The following is a 17561-nucleotide window of genomic DNA, read 5'->3' as shown; positions in this document are numbered from 1 at the left end:
ATCGCAATGCGAGCGTATTTGAGTGCCTTTCGATCCTCGTATCTCCGCCTTGTGCAGCGTAGCTAAGGCGCTCTGTCTCGACAACAGCGACGCAGGTGCGGAATCAAGTTCGAGAGAGAGATCGCAAAGTGAGCAAGTTTTCGTTTTGCAGTTCGCAACTAGGCACAGCACGGAATTTCCGAAGCATGGAAGCAATGGGCGGAGGTCTCGGGAATCGCCAAGCTTGGTAACAGGATCTTGTTATTACTACGATGGAATTGTGTGGCCGCCTGAATGAGACCCTACAATCGTCTGGCGGGGAATATGTTGGAAGGTTGTGCGACTGGGTCTTCTGTATGCTAGAGGTGAGGTTCGGTGATGGTGCCAAGACTTACGCCCGGTATCGCGTGAAGCTGTCGCGAACACGTGAAAGTCCATCTACTTTGGACATTGTTTAGCTACATTTCGTCCTCCACATCTCACAATGGGCTGGCTATGGTCTTCGAACAGCGGCGACTCTGCCAAAAAGCCCTCATCGACTGAAGCACAACCTTCAAATACGAATCAGAATGAAAGCTCGATAGCCCTCACTGAAGAACAACGCCTACGTATCTTCGGCCGCCCATCACCCGCACCCTCTTCCTCTTCTACATCGCAGCAGACACGAGAGCAAGCTGCCGACGCCGAGCTCGACGCCCTCATCAGAGAATTCTCCTCCTCCGACCCAACAAACCCTACCAAAGCCCTCTCAGCCCTCACAAAAGCCGAGCAACAAGACCAGCAACACACAGAACGCACCGCCCTCCCAGCACAAAACCACCACGAACCCCCACCAACCTCACGTCTCCTCCCCGATGGTAGCCTCGACATCTCCCCCTCAGCAATCCTCCCTCGCACAATGTCCTGCCGCCAACAATTCGACCAAGCATTCTACTGCCAATCCCTAGGCGGGAAGTTCAACGACATATATCGCTATGGACATCTGAGAGCTTGTTCGGAGCAATGGGGGGCGTTTTGGTTTTGTATGCGGACGAGGACGTTGCCGGATAAGGAGAAGGAAGAGGCGATTGTGCAGTTCTATCAGGAGAGGGATGAGAAGAGGAAGAAGGAGCGTGGTGGGAGTAGTGAGGATGTTTGGCAGTTGAGGACAAAGGCTGTGGAGAGAGCGTTTTGGAGGGATCCGGATGAGGATGTGGAGGGGAGTCAGGACGGGATGGTGAAGAGTGGGAGGGATTGAGATGGGTGTCAGTAGGAATGGTTCGAAATTGAAGAGCAATGGGACATACGATGGAGAGAAGGTGCAGGATTCATACAAGCTACGTGCAAGTCGTGTCTCTTGCAGCTCTTTCGCGGCGCTACTTTGCATCCTCGCTGGGCTGATCTCCAGTCCCGGGTCAGCTACTATACACATCTGGTCTGCCACTGGACTCCCGCGTTGAGCTCCTAGTCGATCTCAATGATCTCCTGCTTGACCTTGGACTGCCGCTTCGCTGCCGCCTTCTGCTTCAGCTTACGCTTGAGCTCCGCTTGTCTTCTCTCTAGCTGGATTTCTTCCCGGCGAAGCTCAATATCGCGCAACTCGGCTTCGAACTCATCTTCACTGTCCTCCTGGACAAAACGGGTCTGCTGATACTTCGATTCGACCTGCTCAGAGTGCTCCTTCTTGAAGGTTCTGATCTCGCTTGCCGTGTCCACAGTCAAGTCAATCGCGGTGTGAGACTGATCGCGCGGCCTCGAGCGGTTCGGGAATATTCGTGACCGTGACGGAATGCTACGTCTGCGTCTTGGCTTGAAGGAGGATCCGGATTCGTCAGGAAAAGGAGTGCCAAAGCCCGAATCATCATCCTGAGGATTTCCTGCGCCATCGTCGCGTACAGGCGTCATGTCTTTTCCGAATGGAGGGCTACTGAAATCCAAAAAACCCGGCGATGGCGAGTCCCATATGCTTCGCTCAATAAATTTTTGCATAGCGGAAGGAGGACGCTGAACAGGAGTTGCAGAAAAGCCGGAAAAACTTCTCCCGATCCTCCCAGATCCCTTTGCGTTGCCCTGGCTGTTGGTCTTAGCTGCACTGTTGCCATCATAGAGGTGCAATGTGAAATTGAGCGGGGTCCAAATTCTGTCAGCCTTGTTCTTCTCGGTACTCGTAGGCTCCGCGCCAGGAGGAATGCCCGTAGACGGAACTTCTGCGGTCGGGACTATGTCCTGCATCGTTCCAGTGTCGACTTGGTCAACCTCGTGCTCTTTATCGAGAGCAGCATGAACAGGTTCGTTCGAGGGTGAGGCTCCAGGCAATTCGACCGCATTCGTGTTCGGGGCGCCTTGCGTCTCACGGGTCTCGTTGATGTTCGCGATCTCCTGGCCGTTCTCATACTGCTGAAAAAGTGGTTGCTGAGCCGCGGGCCTTGTGGGCTCCAGGTGCTGTTCTGCGCCGGTGACTTGCTGCATTGTCTCTTTGTCGGCCTCATCAATCGGAGTCTCTGATTCCGCTGGCTTTGCCTCGATGCCCACGATCTCTTCATCATCTTTGTCCGGTCGGATGATCGGCTGCTGAGGTGCGGCAACTTCAGGCGCCTGACTTGGTCCTGCGCCGGCGGCTCGTTGCACGGTCTCGTCGTCAGCTTCTTCCCCATCTGCCCAAGCCTGGAAGGAATCGCGGGCGTCAATTGGCGCAAGCATCCAGCGTCCAGTGTCCTGCACAAAGAACCACTTCTTGCCCTTTGGTGCCTTCTTGTACTTTCGGCACTTTTTGCATTCTCTTGGAGCCGTGAGTGCTTCTTTTTCGCCGGGAGCGGGCATGTCTGACTCGTCTGGGGCAATTGAGGACCCGGCAGCCTGCTCAGCAGGCCGATTAGATGCACACGGTGCCTTTGGCTTCTTAGCTCGGGGCATGCTTTGCTCCTCGCTGCCATCCTGCGTAGCACCATCGCGAAGTTTCCTCTTTTTGCAAGTCTCGCCGCCATGCTCCTCAGGACAGTTGCAGACTTTTGGTTTCTTTCGTTCTCGGCGTGGTCTGGCTGCAGCCTGTTTGTCGCGTTCGCCTTTCCTCAGGTACTCTTCCTGGAGCTGGAGTCGATAGTCCTCGCCTTGTTTGCCCTTCAACTGGAAGTCTTCATCTCGGATCAAGGTATATCTGAGTGGATCGTTTCCTTCCTCCTGGCTCATAGGTCCTTGACCAGCTGAAACGCGATTGCGCTTTTCTATCTCCAGCATTCGTTCTGTTGAAATGTCAGTCCCGATCGAGAGTTTCTGCTGCGCTGAAGTACCTAATGATCTCACTCGGAACTCCCATCGCACTTTGCGACCATTCTTGCCGTAGACGTGCAGGAAAGAATCTTCATCCCGCGGCCGCTCTTTCAGTGGTCCGTTCGGCCCAATCTTACTGCACATCGTCAATTCCGACAGTCCACGTGGGAGAAACGACTTGCGAACCTTTGCTCTCTTCGCGAGACCCCTTCCTCATCAAGCCAATCGTGGCCACCTCTCTGCACTGCCACTGTCAATGTGCCCGGGTTGACGTAATTCTCGTATGGCCTCTTTTCGATTCGATAGTATGGGGACTCGTCACCTACATTGTATTAGTATCAACATTCGGCTGGCGCGGAAGAATTGTACTCGCGATGGACATCTGCACTTTCGATATATTCTGGAACCTCATAGCCTTTCCCATTAGGACCTTCAAGCACAATTTGCTGGCCGACCGCAAACGACTTTTGTATGGTGTGGTACTCGAATTCGAAGTCTCGTTCGCGTTGTTCTTCCCGCTCCCTTCTTGCCGAACGGCGAACGGACTTCCTGCAGTACCTCACAATGGGTCCAGGGGGTCCATACGTTGCTTCGTATCCAATTCCGACTCCAATCAAGATCGCAGAACTTGAATACATCTCGAAACCTTCGTTGAAGCGGACGACGATCTTGAATCGCTGGTTTTCATGACGACGGATGAAGCAGCAGTTGTGTCGAGCATGATATTCATCTTCAGTCTCCTTGGTGCCGAGCATCTTCTTGAACCACTCCAGCTTCTGCTTGTGATGAAGTTCAGGATACTTCAGCGAGTCTCCGTCGCCGTCGGCAGGTATGAGGTAAACCTCAATACCGCTTTCGTGCTTCATGTTTGCCTTGTGCTCCGCGGGGTAGGTTGTGCTTGATCAGTGTCGATGTTGTTGAGGGATGGAAGATGTTGTGGAATCAGGCTGTCTGAAAGAAAGCCAGCGGAAGAAGCCAGGTTGTGGATACCAGTAGTTTGCATGTGCACGCACGTGAGAATGACTGTGTTGCAAGTGATTGATGCTGAGCTCCTCACTTCAGTTGAGCTGAACGAGAAGATCGCGAGAGCTCCGATGAATATCGTAAGAGAAGCGCCAGTATGGGTGAGCTCCTGACAAGTGAGCAGTTCTACGCTACTTCTCTCATAGGAAATATTACTTGGAACATAGCAGACATGTTTCATTGACGCTGCCAGGGGAAGAGAGTGGGTCGTGGAATACTAGTTGGCATCCAGCAGTGTCTTGTGACAAAGAAAATGAGACATGCGAGTTGCTCTCTGAGAGACTGATATTGCTCTGAGCCGTGAGATCTGGATAACAACCAGCACTTAGCCCTAATTTGAATAGGAGACAAACGACTTGAGGTACATCGTCTGAGAATCTAGTGGTCGTTAAGCTCAGCCTGAATGCTTACGCGCGAACAGAAACTGGAGTAAGGCAGTAACTGAAGTGAAATAAAGTGGGAATTCTCCTACTCACTCGTGGCTCTGAATCCACGAGATATCTCGATGCCTTTCTGCATAACCACGGGCGAAGAGAATACCGCATTGCAGCTCTGAGTCTGAGTTATAGGGAGCCCACACCTCTCGGTGTAGACCGCTTGCAACCTGTGCTAGAAGATTTGTTTGCACGCGTTTCCAGACGTCTGCTCCATTGCTTGCCATCGAAGCTCCCTAAGGAAGGTGTTGTCAGGATTGACGAAAGGCCGCGACGCTCGACATGTGCTGTCTCTCACATCCTCCCCATCCTCCTCAACCAAATTCCCAGATCAGATACGTTTCAATTCGTGAGATTCCATATGACTTGACATTCTCATAAAGGAACAGAAACAAAGAATATGGTCTGATCGTCGTCGCCGCCCGCCGCCGCCTGTCCGCCCTGTCCACCGCTCAACCAAGCCTCCACGCATTATTCAGACAGGCTGAATAGACGGATTCCCTCCCGGATACTCGCGTATGCCGATGCACCCAAATGCAATAAGCATCTTCAACCTCTCGAAGTCGCCCACGAGCCGCTCCGTCACGGGCTGAGGCAGCTTCTTGCCAAACACCGAGCATGCAAGCAAAGTGTAGTAATCCTTGATGTCCTCAGCTTGAGGATGTAGCAGGACTTCCGACCACGCTGCAGTGTCGACGCAGAGCATGTTCAGCTCGATTCTGCTTCCATTGTCTCCGATTTCCTCCTGTCTGAATACGAAGTTGCAATGTGCTCGGATAGCGAGGTAGTTGTGGAAGGGGCGATGAAATATGAGGTCGACTTTGACCTCAATGCGGCAGATTTTGGCCGCTTCGATGACTGCTTCAAGAGCTTTGACCCAGCCTTTAAGATGAGGTCCGGCTCGTTGGTAGTATCCATGCGGCATGCCATCTGTTTTCTCGTACACACTCATGCTCCGCCAGTCCTCTGCGTCGTAGAAGACGTGAAGGCGAAGATGCAACTTGGTGCACAGGTTCTTCTCATGCCTTAGCCACTGGATCAGGACGTCTCCAAAAGCGTGCAAGTAGCTTGGTTCTCGGAACTCGAACAATACTTTGTTCGCAATGGCCGCAATGAATCGATTGAAGAGGATCTGCTCCTTCTTGATTGTGCCCTCGCTTTTGCAATCGGCAAAGTCGAGGTTGTGAACCTTCTCGACGAATGCAGGAGCATAAGTGCCGATGGGAGACGCGTTACTCACAGCCAGATGCTGCTCTGCTGAGAACGTGCCAGACAATTCGGACAGGCTGATTTGGCGAATGGTATCCGGCAACTGCGTCTTCGAGCTTCTACCCCTGATGACGTCGAAGAACGTCTGCTTTCGCAGTTCCGCCGACAGGTCGCTTGCAAAGTCGTCGAGAAGTAGTAATGGCGGAGCCAAGTCGCTCCTCTTAGGCTGAGGCTTTGGCTCTTCGGGATGTCGTCCGTCAGGACGCGACTTCCCATGCGGTTCGTCTTTGTCTTTGTTTTTGCTTGCGTTGCCGCCGCTTTGCTCTGGTGGCATGTTGGTGTGCCGCTCGAGGCGTTACTGAATTGAGATGTTGGCGTGCGATCGAGGCGAGAAGTGTGTGCAGACGAGTACGAACGACAAATGGCGGAATATGGAGGTTCTGCGACACTCAAGTGAAACAGTGGAGCCAGCAGGCAGCAAGGGTGGCCGCGCGTGGAAGTGAACAAACCATCCATCGGTCATATTCGCTTACGACTTCACATCCGATGCGGTATCCGGACAGTCCCTCTTACGCCGCGAGTCTCCTCCGGGCTCGCCCTCGATTTTGAAAGGGCTATCTCGTTACCTTCACCACCGACAACAGCATCAGCGCTGTCCCTCGCCTATACAGTACCGAGTATCCGGAATGCCTCGTGTCCTTGACAGATACCGCGCTGAGCACTTCCGCCGCATCCTCACATCACTCTCCGGCTAAACGGCGCTGTCGACATCACCGCCTTCACTTTTCAGCCAGGCTGAATCTGTCGGAAATCCTTTCTCTCCGCCATAATCCGATATTGAAAGCCACTTGATATCAAGATTTGCTGGGTGAGAGGACTGCAGGTGTGTCGAAAAGCAGGTTCCAACCCATTGATCTCCGCCATAACTCGATATTGAACGCCGTTTGGTAACAAAATTTGCTGGATGAAGGGGCTGCAGGTGTGTCAGAGAGCAGATCCCAAGCCCTTGATCTCTGCCATGAACGAATGCTCGATGCCACTTGATGTTGAGATTGACTGGACGAGAGGACTGCATGTGTGCCAGAGCGCATGTCTTGAGCCCTTTATCTCCATTATAAGCCGATGTTGAGCGCCGCTTGGTGTCGAGATCTGCTGGACGAGAAGACTGCATGTTTGTCAGAGGGCATGTCTTGAGCCCTGTCTCTCCGCTATAAATCGATATTGAAAGCTGCTTGTTGTTGAGATTTGCTGGGCGAGAGACCTGCATGGCTGTTAGAGAGCATGCATTTAGCACTTTCTCTCCGCTATTGATCGACGCTCAATGGCACTTGATCTCGAAATACGTTGGATTCTTCCACGGCTGGTTTCTTAGAGGGGGCTTTCTGACACCATTCTCTCCGCTTCGAATTCAAGCTGAATGCCAGTCAATCTCCAGGTTCACTGGATCTAAGGACTACGCTATTTGCAGAGAGCATACCTGGAACCATTTGCTTCTCGTTCTAGTTCAGGCTGAATGCTAAACGATGTCCAGATAACTTGGCTCAGAGCACGGTCCGTCTCCCAGAGAGCGCTTCCTGCGGCCCTCCTCTCCTCTTCAATTCCAAAACAAAGCTGTCCACATCTATGGCCCTCGAAATGTGAGCCATGAGCGTGTCTAGATCGTAGAACTCGAGCACTCCTCCAAGTTGTGTATACAACTCTTCCATGGCCTTATCATCGTACTCTCGACGTGCTTCCAGCGTGTCCTTGATAGCTGCAAGTATTCCCGCGATGTCTGGGAATTGCCCAATCTGGGGCAACACAGTGCGATCGTTAGAAGTAGTCATTGTGTTGGCGTAGCGGAGGATCCTTCCAGTACTCTCGACAGCTTTCTTGACAGCAGCGAGCTCTTTTGCATCAACGGAACTCTTGGCCACTACATCAGATGGCCAATTGGCCAGGCATTCCTCCAGGAAAAACGGCAAGCCACTGCGATTGACGAGCGGAGCGAGCTCGTCCTCGAGACGCAGTACTGTCCGGGGGCGCTCTTGCGACCTCACGGCATTGCTGCCTCACAGTTACTGTCGTCTGTGGACAATATCCATACGGCAAAATGCCTGCACTGCCTGCTGGGACTGGTCTGAAAAGCCATGAGCGCCCCGCTCATCGCTTTCTCTGCACCACGGTGAATTCCACACGGCTCTCTGAGCCTCCACACTCGCTTCAAGGCCACCGCGCCGCACTGCACAAACGTGTCACTCGTTATAAGACAAATCACTCCAGGCAGACGGTCTGATCCTCCACCTGCACCCATTACAAGACCTGTCCACAGACTTGCCCGCCATGGCTCTGCCGTTGACTCTCCCTCACTTCTCTATGGATCGACTCAAGCTTCTCCTCGTCAGCACGATGTGGCTCATTCTGGACATGCCCACATACATCAACCCACTGTTAACCCACTGTTTCGTGTTGCTCTCCCATCCGAGGAGGCCTCGGCCAACTCATGGCTCTCACCGATCCTGTGTTCTGTCCCGGTCTCCTGGAAGTCCTCCAATCAGCAACACCCCCGTTAACCAGCTGGTTTGAGGATCTCCCCACCGACATACCTGAGTCATCATGGGGTATCTACTGTGTGGTGCTTCGCAAACCTGGCCCCGTACCACTACTCTACTTCGGCTCTGGCACTGGCGTCAGCAGAGAAGGTGTCAAGACGCGTCTCAGAAACTGCCTTGGCCCCCATCTTTCATCCTTGCCATCGTGGGTCAAGGCTGTACTGAATGATGGATACCTCATCGTGCACGTCGCCCTGCTGGCCCACTGCCCCATCCCAACCGTTGTACTGATCCCGGTGCTACGCTACTTCATGGTCTGTCTCGAGGCGGCTTTGCCAAGGGTCTGGTGGAGATAGGTCTTGAGCGGGCTTCTGGCACTGCGACTTAGTGAAGTAATCACCGACCTATCCAGAGTGATTCCGGCCATCCTCAAATCATTGCCGCCAAGCACACTATTCTCCAAATCATGAACTGCTTGCCAGCTCACGAGGGTAATTACGGAAAGAAATACTAGTATAACGTTGTCAGGAGCCATGGTCACATTTACGTCTCTCTCTAGATAGCGAGAAGGTTGTCTGACTCCCAATGTAGCCATGATATGGATCTTGGCATCGTGGCCTAGTAGAGCGATTACTAAGATTCTCGAAGTGATTTGGGCTCTCTTAAAGAAATCACCGTTGAGCGCACCTTTCTCTGAACGAGTAGGGGCGACCCAGCCCACAGGATTGACCTCGACCAGGAAACTGCCCTGAACCTTTCGAGGAGACATAGCTAAAGTCACGACTCTCTCTTAAAAACCGAGGGAGCTCCCTGCTTCTCAGTGTAGCTATATGCAAGAGTGATTTGGTCGTGTCTCAGCGGAGCGACACCATAGCCCCAGGTCTAAGGACTCTTGGGCCAGAGACTCCATCCAGATCAAGGAATGCAGGCATTTTTTGACTTCCGTTTCTCGCACCACCTGACCGACGAAGATGCGGAGCAGCTCATCGTCGAGCTTCAGGTAATACTAAACCAGTCAGAATGAAATCAAGTCGTCGCTGACATCGAACTAGGGTGCCAACCCAACGATGAAAGGCATGACGCCGGAGTTTTGACAGCGCCTGGGGAGGGCTGTGGAGGCCAGGTGCGAAAGCACTCAGCAGAAAGTGCTGTGGGCGGCAGTTGTGGAAAGCTCTGTCGGACTTGAAGTCCACTCCTGCCAAATGAGATTGTCCGAAAAAATCTGTGGGCGCAGCGCTTGACTTGCGTGATCGTGGGAATTACAACCCCCAGACGTGGTGGACATCTGGGAGATGCCAGGGGGGATTGAGCTTGATGAAGGTGAAAGGGTTTTGCGCAGGAAGCAAGTCCAATTTGCAGACACCGGCTGGTGTATTGAGGGTGCCGAAGTTAGTGGTCCGACCTGTCGCTGTCTTGCTGCCTGCGCCAAAGCTCTGCGAATCTCGGTACAGCTGCTGTCTCGTTGCTCTGCAAATTCTAGGCTTTCCCTGCAGCCAGACGTCCAAGCAGCATAGCGGTGCGGTCAAAGCAGAGTGGGAAGTTAGTAAGGGCTGCGTACTGGTGCGAATAGTAGTGATTTGAAAGCCTATCCTCTTCACAAAACGAATATCTACAAAGCTACAATCAACACATCGCCCTCCGTGGTATCAATTACCTCCTCAATTGGTCTACACATCCTATGCTATCGTGCCTTTACGATTGGCTTGTCAAGTGATCAACAGCCTAAGCGATAGTCAGCATACTGAGATGAGTCTCAGATAGATCGTTCTGTACTCACCCTATTAATGTCATAGTCAAACTGTTCCAACGCAGCGAGTGCTTGTCCTCGCGGATACCCCATGCCAGTAAGTCTCTTCAAGATCGGATCATCATGTTCCGTGCCAGGAGTGAGAGCACCGCCTCGATCGAGCACATTCTTTAGTGGCTGTGCAGTGAGGGAGCCGGCGGGAAACGAAGGTTTCGAGGCAGCTGCTTGTGCAGCATTCAAACTGTCACCGAAAGCGTTGCTCGACGAGTCGCCCCAAGGATCACTAGCATTGAGACTCGTGTCAATTTGCTTGCTGTTGTCCAACCCGGAAAAGATCGCATCCCAATCATCCTGTCCATTCGCTGAGCTTTGCTGTGCTGCCGAGGTGCTGCTCGCCATTGTGGAAGCGCCCAAGGCTGATTGTGAGGACGAGAAACCAGCAAATCCGCTCGAGCCAGCACTATCGGACATCACGCCACGATTGGCGGCTACAGGAGTCTGCTGCGAAGAAGCCATCGTGGTAGTCATGCTTGCTGCTCGAGAGTCAAATGTGGCGCTAAACTCGTCTTCTGGCCCATTGTGACCAAAGTCGAAGTCATTGCCAGTTTTATCGGCTTCCTTGGCTTCGGCTAGGTCGTCAAAGTCATCGAAGTCATCGAATGCGCCTTTAGGAGCTGAAGCCTGTGCGGGTGCTGCGGAGCTTGTGCCCGCACTTGGGAACGGGTTGTTGCTGTTCGATGTTGCGGGCGGTGTTCGCACGGGTGTGTGCTTGGAGGAGTCTGATTCAATCTCCGTGGCTGTCGCCACGGCTGGCGATGAGCTCTCAGCAGGAGGACTTGTTGGGTCCTCTCGCGCCGGGAGCAGCCCGGTAAACTCCGCTGGGAATTGGTTCTCGTCGACCCGCTCGCCACTGCCGCCATGTGAGACTTTGCTGCTATCTTCGTATGCGGGCGGCGATTGCTGAGCCTCGGCAGAGGGCAAAGGCGTGGTCGCAGAGAGGGCTGCCGCTGCTGTCGCTGGATCTTTTGCTAGATCAGCATTCTCGAGTGGCGCTGCTTGACCAGGCGGAGGAGATGCGGCAGTGAAGTCATCGTCGAAGCCACGGGCATCCTCGTCATCGCTGCTATCGCTTTCACTGTAATCCCGTTCCAGGGTCCGGATGGGTGGAAACTCGGATCCTCGAGCCGCTCCATTGCTCGGGACTGCGAACGGATCTTCACTTTCCGCATCCTTCGATTTTTGGCTATCGCCAAACCCAGCAAACGCCGAGTCAAAGTCGTCCTTGGCTGCTGCTGGTGTTACAGAGCGTGACGCGACAGGAGTCTCCTCTGCGACAGGGAATGCACCGGGTAAGCCCTCAGATGCAGCGGTGGAAGGCTTGGGATCTTCCGTGAAGCTACCAGGCACATTCAGTGCAGCTGCACCTGAGCCAGGCACAGCCTCACGAGGCGTCTCAGTCCCTCCCGCCCTGCTCGGTGGAGGCAGAACCTTTGTAGAATCGTTGTCAGCTGCGCTGTCCTTCTCCTCAGGAGGAACGATGGGGAGTTGAGAGGCAGAGAACTGGCGATCTTGTGGAGGTGGGGGCGGTTCAGAGACGGGTGGAGTTTCGTGCGTTGGTTCGGAGGGTGGTGGCGTTGCTGCTGGAGTGTGCTGACCGATTGAAGATACGCTTTGTACGGAGTCGGACATACCTGCAGCCACGGCAGCGCCAGCGACAGCACCGCCAGCCGCGGCTCCTGCAGTAGGGAGCGATCGGCCAACGAAGCTCGTTGCGGGTGGAGTGCCTGTTCTGCTGCCAGCCTGGCCTTGAGGTGCGAAAGCGCCCGGAGGACCGAACAATGCATCGAAAGCGCTGGGCGTTGGGCCAGTCGATTGTGGACTGACCGCACGGGCTTCACCACCTTCGCTGCCAGGCTTACGGAAAAATGGATTGTTGGCGCTCAATGTGCTTGCAGGGCTTGCCATTCCAGGGCTCGCAAGGCCAGATTCTGTTCCTGATGCAACAGCCTCCGCTGGCTGGGCTTCTCGTTCCGCAGCTTCGCGCTCGAGGTTTGCCTTCTCAGAGAGTATTTGGTCCCGCGCACCCTCACTCGTGGCAAGCTGCTTTTTGTTAATGCTCACCATGCCCTTCTGCTGCCTGGCATCAAGCTTGAGCTTCTCGATCTCCGGCTTCAGCCTTGTGACCTCCGCATTGACTTCCGTCAAACGCTGCTTGAGGGCTGCGTTCTCTCGTTGGTCTGCCTGCAGCTGCTGAGACACGGTTTGGTGCTGCGTTGACAAGTCTTGGTAGTTGCCTTCGAGCAACGCCAGCTCTTGGCTGAGCTTCTTGGTGGACTCTCGCGAGGTGGCCAATTGTGTCTCTAGCTCCTTGACAGTGCGAACCTCCTGCTCAAATTGAGCCCTGAACTGCTGCAAGCGGACTTCCAGGTCACGTTTCTGTGCATTCGTCTGGTTCAGCTCGGCTTGAGTTACATTCTTCTTGCTCTGAGTCTGCTCCATCTGTCCGCGAAGGTTGCCAATTTGATTGCTCATGTTCGCCAGCTCAGTTGTGTCGCTGGTAATCTTGCTAGCCTCTGCAGCATGGGTCTCATTGTCGCCGAGCAAGTCGTCATTGGCAACAGATGCTGGAGGGGCGCGAGCAGCGGCGCCTTGATTTGATCCGAATGAGCCTCCCGTGTTTTGCTGTGCAAGCGTGGCACCGAACGCAGAAGACGGAACGAAAGGCTTGAATACACTGGCGGGACCTGCTGCTGGTGCTTGAAACCGGCTGGGGCTGCTCGGAGTCGCGGGAGAGCCGCCAACGAAGGCGTCTCGTGTGGCAGAAGCACCTGTACCTTGAGGTTGCAGAGTAGGTGCTTGGGGCTGAGCAGGTTCGTCTAGGCCGAAGAGGTCATCAGCAGCCGACTTGGGCATGGCAGGTTGCTGTGCAGCATTGTCGAAAGCTGGCGCTGTCGATTGTGTCTGCTGTTGCTGTGCTCGCATGCTGGGAGGAACAAGTGCAGGTGGCAAGAACGCTGGCAATGGCGGTGGGTTCGGCCCTCTCTGCTGCCTGATCAAATACATAGCGACTGCGAATTCGTCCTTGTTGAGCTGGCCCTCGCTTTTGATATCTGAGAGGTCCCATATCTGTGCCAGAGACTCTTCCGAAAGTCCAGAATTGGAAAAGAACGACACTGCTTGTTCGCCCGTGATGATACCACGTCCTGCAGGATCGATGGTCGCAAAGAACTGGTCAAACTTGGCCTTATCTGCTGGTGTGATCAACCATGGCTGCCCAGTAGTCTGCGCAGCGATCGGCGGAGGAGCACCAAAGGCCGTTTGACGTGCCAATGGACTCTGGGCACGCGCTGTTCCGGTCGGCTGTCCGCTGAGTTGTCTCGGGATTGGTGCTTGTCCAGTGCCCTGGCGACTCGGCGGAGGCCCGGCTCTTCTAGATGCAGCTTCATATAGGCCTTGCGGCAGCGTAGCAGGCAACGCTGCCATCGCTCGCATCTTCATGCTCGTCAACAAATGCATGGCCACTATGAACTCGGTCTGATCTAAGGCACCCCTTTGCTGACGATCTGCGAGCATCCATATTCTACCCAATGTCTCATTCGGCAGCCCAGCTCTTTCGAAGATGGCCTTCGCCGTCCCGCCATCAATGAGTCCATTCTGAGCTCCTGAGCGCTCGAACAACCCCGAGTACTGCTGCACCTTGGCCGGATCGAGCGGAGGCACGCGGCCTGGAGCCGAGCCCGATAACTGGGGTTGTTGAAAGGCTGCGGGAGCCGGACTCGGTGGTGCTACAGGTGCGCCGCCAGGTATCGTGAGTCCTTCAAATTTAGGAATTGGCCCAGGCTTGAAAGCCAGCTCATTGCTCGGCGGCCTACCCGCTTGGTAATGTCCGATCAACCTCAGCACCATACAGAAGCCCGGTTTTGACAGGAACCCGCGGTTCTCGGTATCTGCAATCTGCCATATCTCGCCGAGGACGTCGGGGGAGACTTTCGTTCGTTCGAAGAAGTTGACGGCATTCTCGCCGGTGACAACGCCAAGCTGATCCTTGTCTGCCTGGTTGAAGAGGAAAGCGAAGGCGCGCTTCTCGTCGGGGCTCAGGTTAAGGATGGAGTGATCTGGTTGGTGTTGTCAGCTTCTTGTCATAGCTCTCTCCCAGCTCGAGCATTGATGCCGCGTACCGGACTCGGACATGTTGCCTAGCACTGGACATGTAGCTAGAGCCGCGCGGTCATGTAAGCACGGGAGCAGGCGGCGGCCACGCGCAGTGCGCGAGCGGTGTATGTGATTGTCTAGAGGAGGAGGTGGTTGTACTCGAAGAGGAGGCGAAAGATTGGTACAGATGCACGTGGAAGTGGTGGAAACGACCGCAAGTCCCGTTGGAGCATGAGCATGGGATGGCTGGCTGACGAGCGTGAGAGCTCCCGCGGTCGGATCATCCAAGCTCCCGTGCTCCATGACGAACTTCGCGTCGTCCAACCTCATCTCCTTCATCTCCCATACGCACGTGCTGATTCACCAATCATCATGTTCACCTTCCTTCAAGGACCACATCGCTATGCTGCCCGTCTGGACATGTAGTGGCATCGAAAGCATCGAGATCACAGAAATACGGCAGGACCGACGACTATCTCTGGCTCTGCAGGTGGGTTGGACATCTGGCGGTAGGGAAAGCCTAGGATTTGCAGAGAAATGTGACAGAGCGACTATCCCCAGCAAGTGAGCCAACTCGCTCTGAGGTCCGTTTGGACGTCTGGTGGCCCTGAAAGTGCGAAATTTGCGGAGAAATGACCGCAACTGACGGCTACTGTGCCCCCAAACAATAGTCACTTTCGTGTCTTCCAAATGTTCTCACACCTCATTTGCGACTCAAACAGCAGAAAACTAACTACAACGTGTCATACCGTTGTACTAAGCAGTGAGCACTCAATCGCAGCAATAGCAAGACAGCAGTCCTCACTTGGGTCCCAACATTTTCTCTTCACTTCACTTCAATCACATGCGACTTTGCACTTCAGAGCTTCACATATCGTTTTTCAGCCTACCTGATTGCGCACAAACCACTTCAGCTTTGACACGACATCAACACATTCCGACCATTTCTTCTCAAGATTTGCCGTGAACAAGAAACCCCTCAACTGCACGAATCATCGCCGCCAAACATGAAGCACAAAGATGGTATTGAGTGCTATCTCAAGCCACGAGGCGCTAGCTACGACGAGCGCAAGTTCGCCGAGATACCGCAAGATGTCGACAATGACAATGACCACTGCATGCACAGCGTGGTCCTCAAGACACGGAACAATTTCAATGTCGTGCTGAAATTTTCGGACACTTTCGACATGTCTTCTGCGTCGCTGATGCACATGCTTGTAGCACTCAAGACGGCAAGTGGCCAGCGGCACCTGTTCAACTGCAGCTTGACCAAGAGGTGGGTCAGCTCAGGTGTTGCTACTGCCTACTCAAAGAAAGGCTTCGGCTTTACATTCACCGGCTGGGCAACGGAATCCAGCATCATCGTGAAGGCAGGAATGTTTGCGAACTATAATCTCGATCCTGCTCGATGCGATATGCTCGTTTCTGTACAACGGGGCCACGGAGTATGGACAGAATCTACCAAGCGGTATGCTTTCACCGTATGCGACAATGTTATCGTAGGCTTACACCTAGCAGGAAACGTCCAGACGACCCAGAAGGATGGAACCAGATCCGTGGCGGCTCGTTTGCTCCACTTTCTGGTGAGATGGGCGCCGCCTATGTCTTCCGATTCACACCTCAAAGTCGAGGTATGAATGGACATTCAATTCCTTTCGGTTTATCTGCTGACAGCTGCAGTGACTTATGGCAGGACAGTTCAAAACTGCCCTTTGCCCCTTGCGAGACCTGTGTCGTCCAGAAGTATTGCATTTGTTGCAGATTCGGGGTTTCGCGCAGACGTAGACCGTGCCGTGGCGTCCCGAAAGCGTGCCAGAGAAAAGACTAGAACGACAGATCAGACGATATCATCTCCCGACACTGGGGTACTCGTGTCGTCCGAAGCCGCGTCTGCGCTAAGAGGGGACGCACTTTTGGACGGTACTGCAGAAGGAGCTTCGACGTCTACATGTTCGCTCTCAAATGAGGCAGTTGAAAGTCGGGCCTCGACTTCGATTCAGATCTGCACTTGTCCGAAAGTGCATCGGGCGAGCACAAAGCGACCAAAAACTGACAAGCTCGTCCGTCAGTATGGCGAGAAAGTTCCAGCCAGCATGCGTGAGACGCCGGATGATTTGGCACAGGATGAGTCCCTGTCACCGGCTGGCAACCATGTTCCAACCAGTACCACTGCCAGGCAAGAAGACGACGCTGTGGAAACAGCTGCGGAGCAATGCATGAGCTGCAAGAGATTCAAGGCGCCGCCATCGGGCAAGAAGATTACCTATCGGAGGGCGCGAGGCCGATACATGTGCGTTCCGCGAAATGCTCACGACGAGGCTGGACCGGAGGATACCGTGCTGCGACGCACAGTGTCCGAAACGAATGCTCCAACACGACCAACTCCAGAGCCCGATCTTCCACTCGCTGATGGCATAGACGAAGACTCCACATCCTCTGCTACTACCTCTGACACCTCCCCAGAGCAGGAAATCAGCCAGTCTGAAACATCCCAGTCAGTCTCAGAAGAGCCCACTGTGGACTCTCCCAATTTTTGGACTCCAGTGACTGCAAAGATCTCTGGGACTCAAGAAGATGAGACCTCGCTCGACCAGCCCAGTATCATTGCTCCGGATTCTATTACCGCAGCTGGCACGGAGGCGGCAAATCAGCCAGTCTCAAACAAGCGCCCAGCCGAGCCATCAAACGACCAACCACCAGCCAAACAACCGCGCATCGAAGAGAGCAACACGACCCGCAACGAGAATCAGACTGTCTCAATCAAGACCGAACCAGAAGTCGACCCAGACATCCAATTTGTCGCATCTCAAGAGCCATACAAGACTATGCGAGAGAGGCGCTTGGAAGAGGACATTGCACGCAAACAGCGGCAGCTAAGGAAGATCGAGCTGGAAGAAGAAATGGAGGAATTGCAGCGTCAGTTGGCAGCCGAGCAGCGTCGCAAGCAGAATTCTAAGCTTGTGATCCAGGTGAAGCAAGAGATCATCGAGCTTGATTAGGTCTCGGAGGCGTCTGAGCGTTGCCCTGTACTACATATCAGCCAGTCTGAAAGATGGGCACCGAGAAGCGAAAGGTCCATTCAAGTACAAAATCATAGTTGAAGCAAATCAAGTTGGAATATGTGGTTTCCTGCCACAATCTCCCAACACTCCCTTTCTTTCTTCTTACTAGATTATCCCAAAGCCAGCGCCAGCAAGCATAGCATTCTCCGAAAACTGAAATACTTTCTAGCTTACGAGG

General features: G+C 53.9%; 7 protein-coding genes across 7 annotated transcripts; 3 read left to right on the top strand and 4 right to left on the bottom strand.

The window, feature by feature from the left end:
- Window positions 1-463: 463 nt before the first annotated feature.
- On the top strand, window positions 464-1216 carry RHO25_005489 (uncharacterized protein; the record flags this gene model as incomplete). Its single annotated transcript, XM_023596393.1, has 1 exon — window positions 464-1216. The coding sequence occupies one exon, from the start codon at window positions 464-466 to the stop codon at window positions 1214-1216; it is 753 nt and encodes a 250-aa protein (XP_023457032.1).
- Window positions 1217-1422: 206 nt separating this feature from the next.
- RHO25_005488 (uncharacterized protein) lies at window positions 1423-4091 on the bottom strand (the record flags this gene model as incomplete). The annotated part of the gene is made up of 4 exons (XM_023596392.1): window positions 1423-3197; window positions 3246-3361; window positions 3412-3547; window positions 3614-4091. 4 exons carry the CDS (start codon window positions 4089-4091, stop codon window positions 1423-1425), a joined length of 2505 nt encoding a protein of 834 aa, XP_023457870.1.
- Window positions 4092-5157: 1066 nt separating this feature from the next.
- Window positions 5158-6225, bottom strand: RHO25_005487 (uncharacterized protein; the record flags this gene model as incomplete). The annotated part of the gene is made up of 1 exon (XM_023596391.1): window positions 5158-6225. The coding sequence occupies one exon, from the start codon at window positions 6223-6225 to the stop codon at window positions 5158-5160; it is 1068 nt and encodes a 355-aa protein (XP_023457869.1).
- A 1207-nt stretch (window positions 6226-7432) lies between these two features.
- Window positions 7433-8215, bottom strand: RHO25_005486 (uncharacterized protein; the record flags this gene model as incomplete). The annotated part of the gene is made up of 2 exons (XM_065602649.1): window positions 7433-7937; window positions 8193-8215. 2 exons carry the CDS (start codon window positions 8213-8215, stop codon window positions 7433-7435), a joined length of 528 nt encoding a protein of 175 aa, XP_065458721.1.
- Window positions 8216-8373: 158 nt separating this feature from the next.
- On the top strand, window positions 8374-8778 carry RHO25_005485 (uncharacterized protein; the record flags this gene model as incomplete). Its single annotated transcript, XM_065602648.1, has 1 exon — window positions 8374-8778. One exon carries the CDS (start codon window positions 8374-8376, stop codon window positions 8776-8778), a length of 405 nt encoding a protein of 134 aa, XP_065458720.1.
- A 1336-nt stretch (window positions 8779-10114) lies between these two features.
- On the bottom strand, window positions 10115-14360 carry RHO25_005484 (uncharacterized protein; the record flags this gene model as incomplete). Its single annotated transcript, XM_023596390.2, has 3 exons — window positions 10115-10144; window positions 10200-14284; window positions 14348-14360. 3 exons carry the CDS (start codon window positions 14358-14360, stop codon window positions 10115-10117), a joined length of 4128 nt encoding a protein of 1375 aa, XP_023457877.1.
- Window positions 14361-15328: 968 nt separating this feature from the next.
- On the top strand, window positions 15329-17320 carry RHO25_005483 (uncharacterized protein; the record flags this gene model as incomplete). Its single annotated transcript, XM_023596389.1, has 3 exons — window positions 15329-15789; window positions 15840-15952; window positions 16002-17320. The coding sequence occupies 3 exons, from the start codon at window positions 15329-15331 to the stop codon at window positions 17318-17320; spliced, it is 1893 nt and encodes a 630-aa protein (XP_023457876.1).
- Window positions 17321-17561: the final 241 nt, after the last annotated feature.

The sequence above is a fragment of the Cercospora beticola genome, chromosome 3 (genome assembly GCF_033473495.1).
Source record: "Cercospora beticola chromosome 3, complete sequence".
In the NCBI taxonomy this organism is placed as follows: Eukaryota; Fungi; Ascomycota; class Dothideomycetes; order Mycosphaerellales; family Mycosphaerellaceae; genus Cercospora; species Cercospora beticola.
The sequence above is the reverse complement of the archived record's forward strand: the minus strand, read 5'-3'. Positions and strand labels throughout refer to the sequence as shown.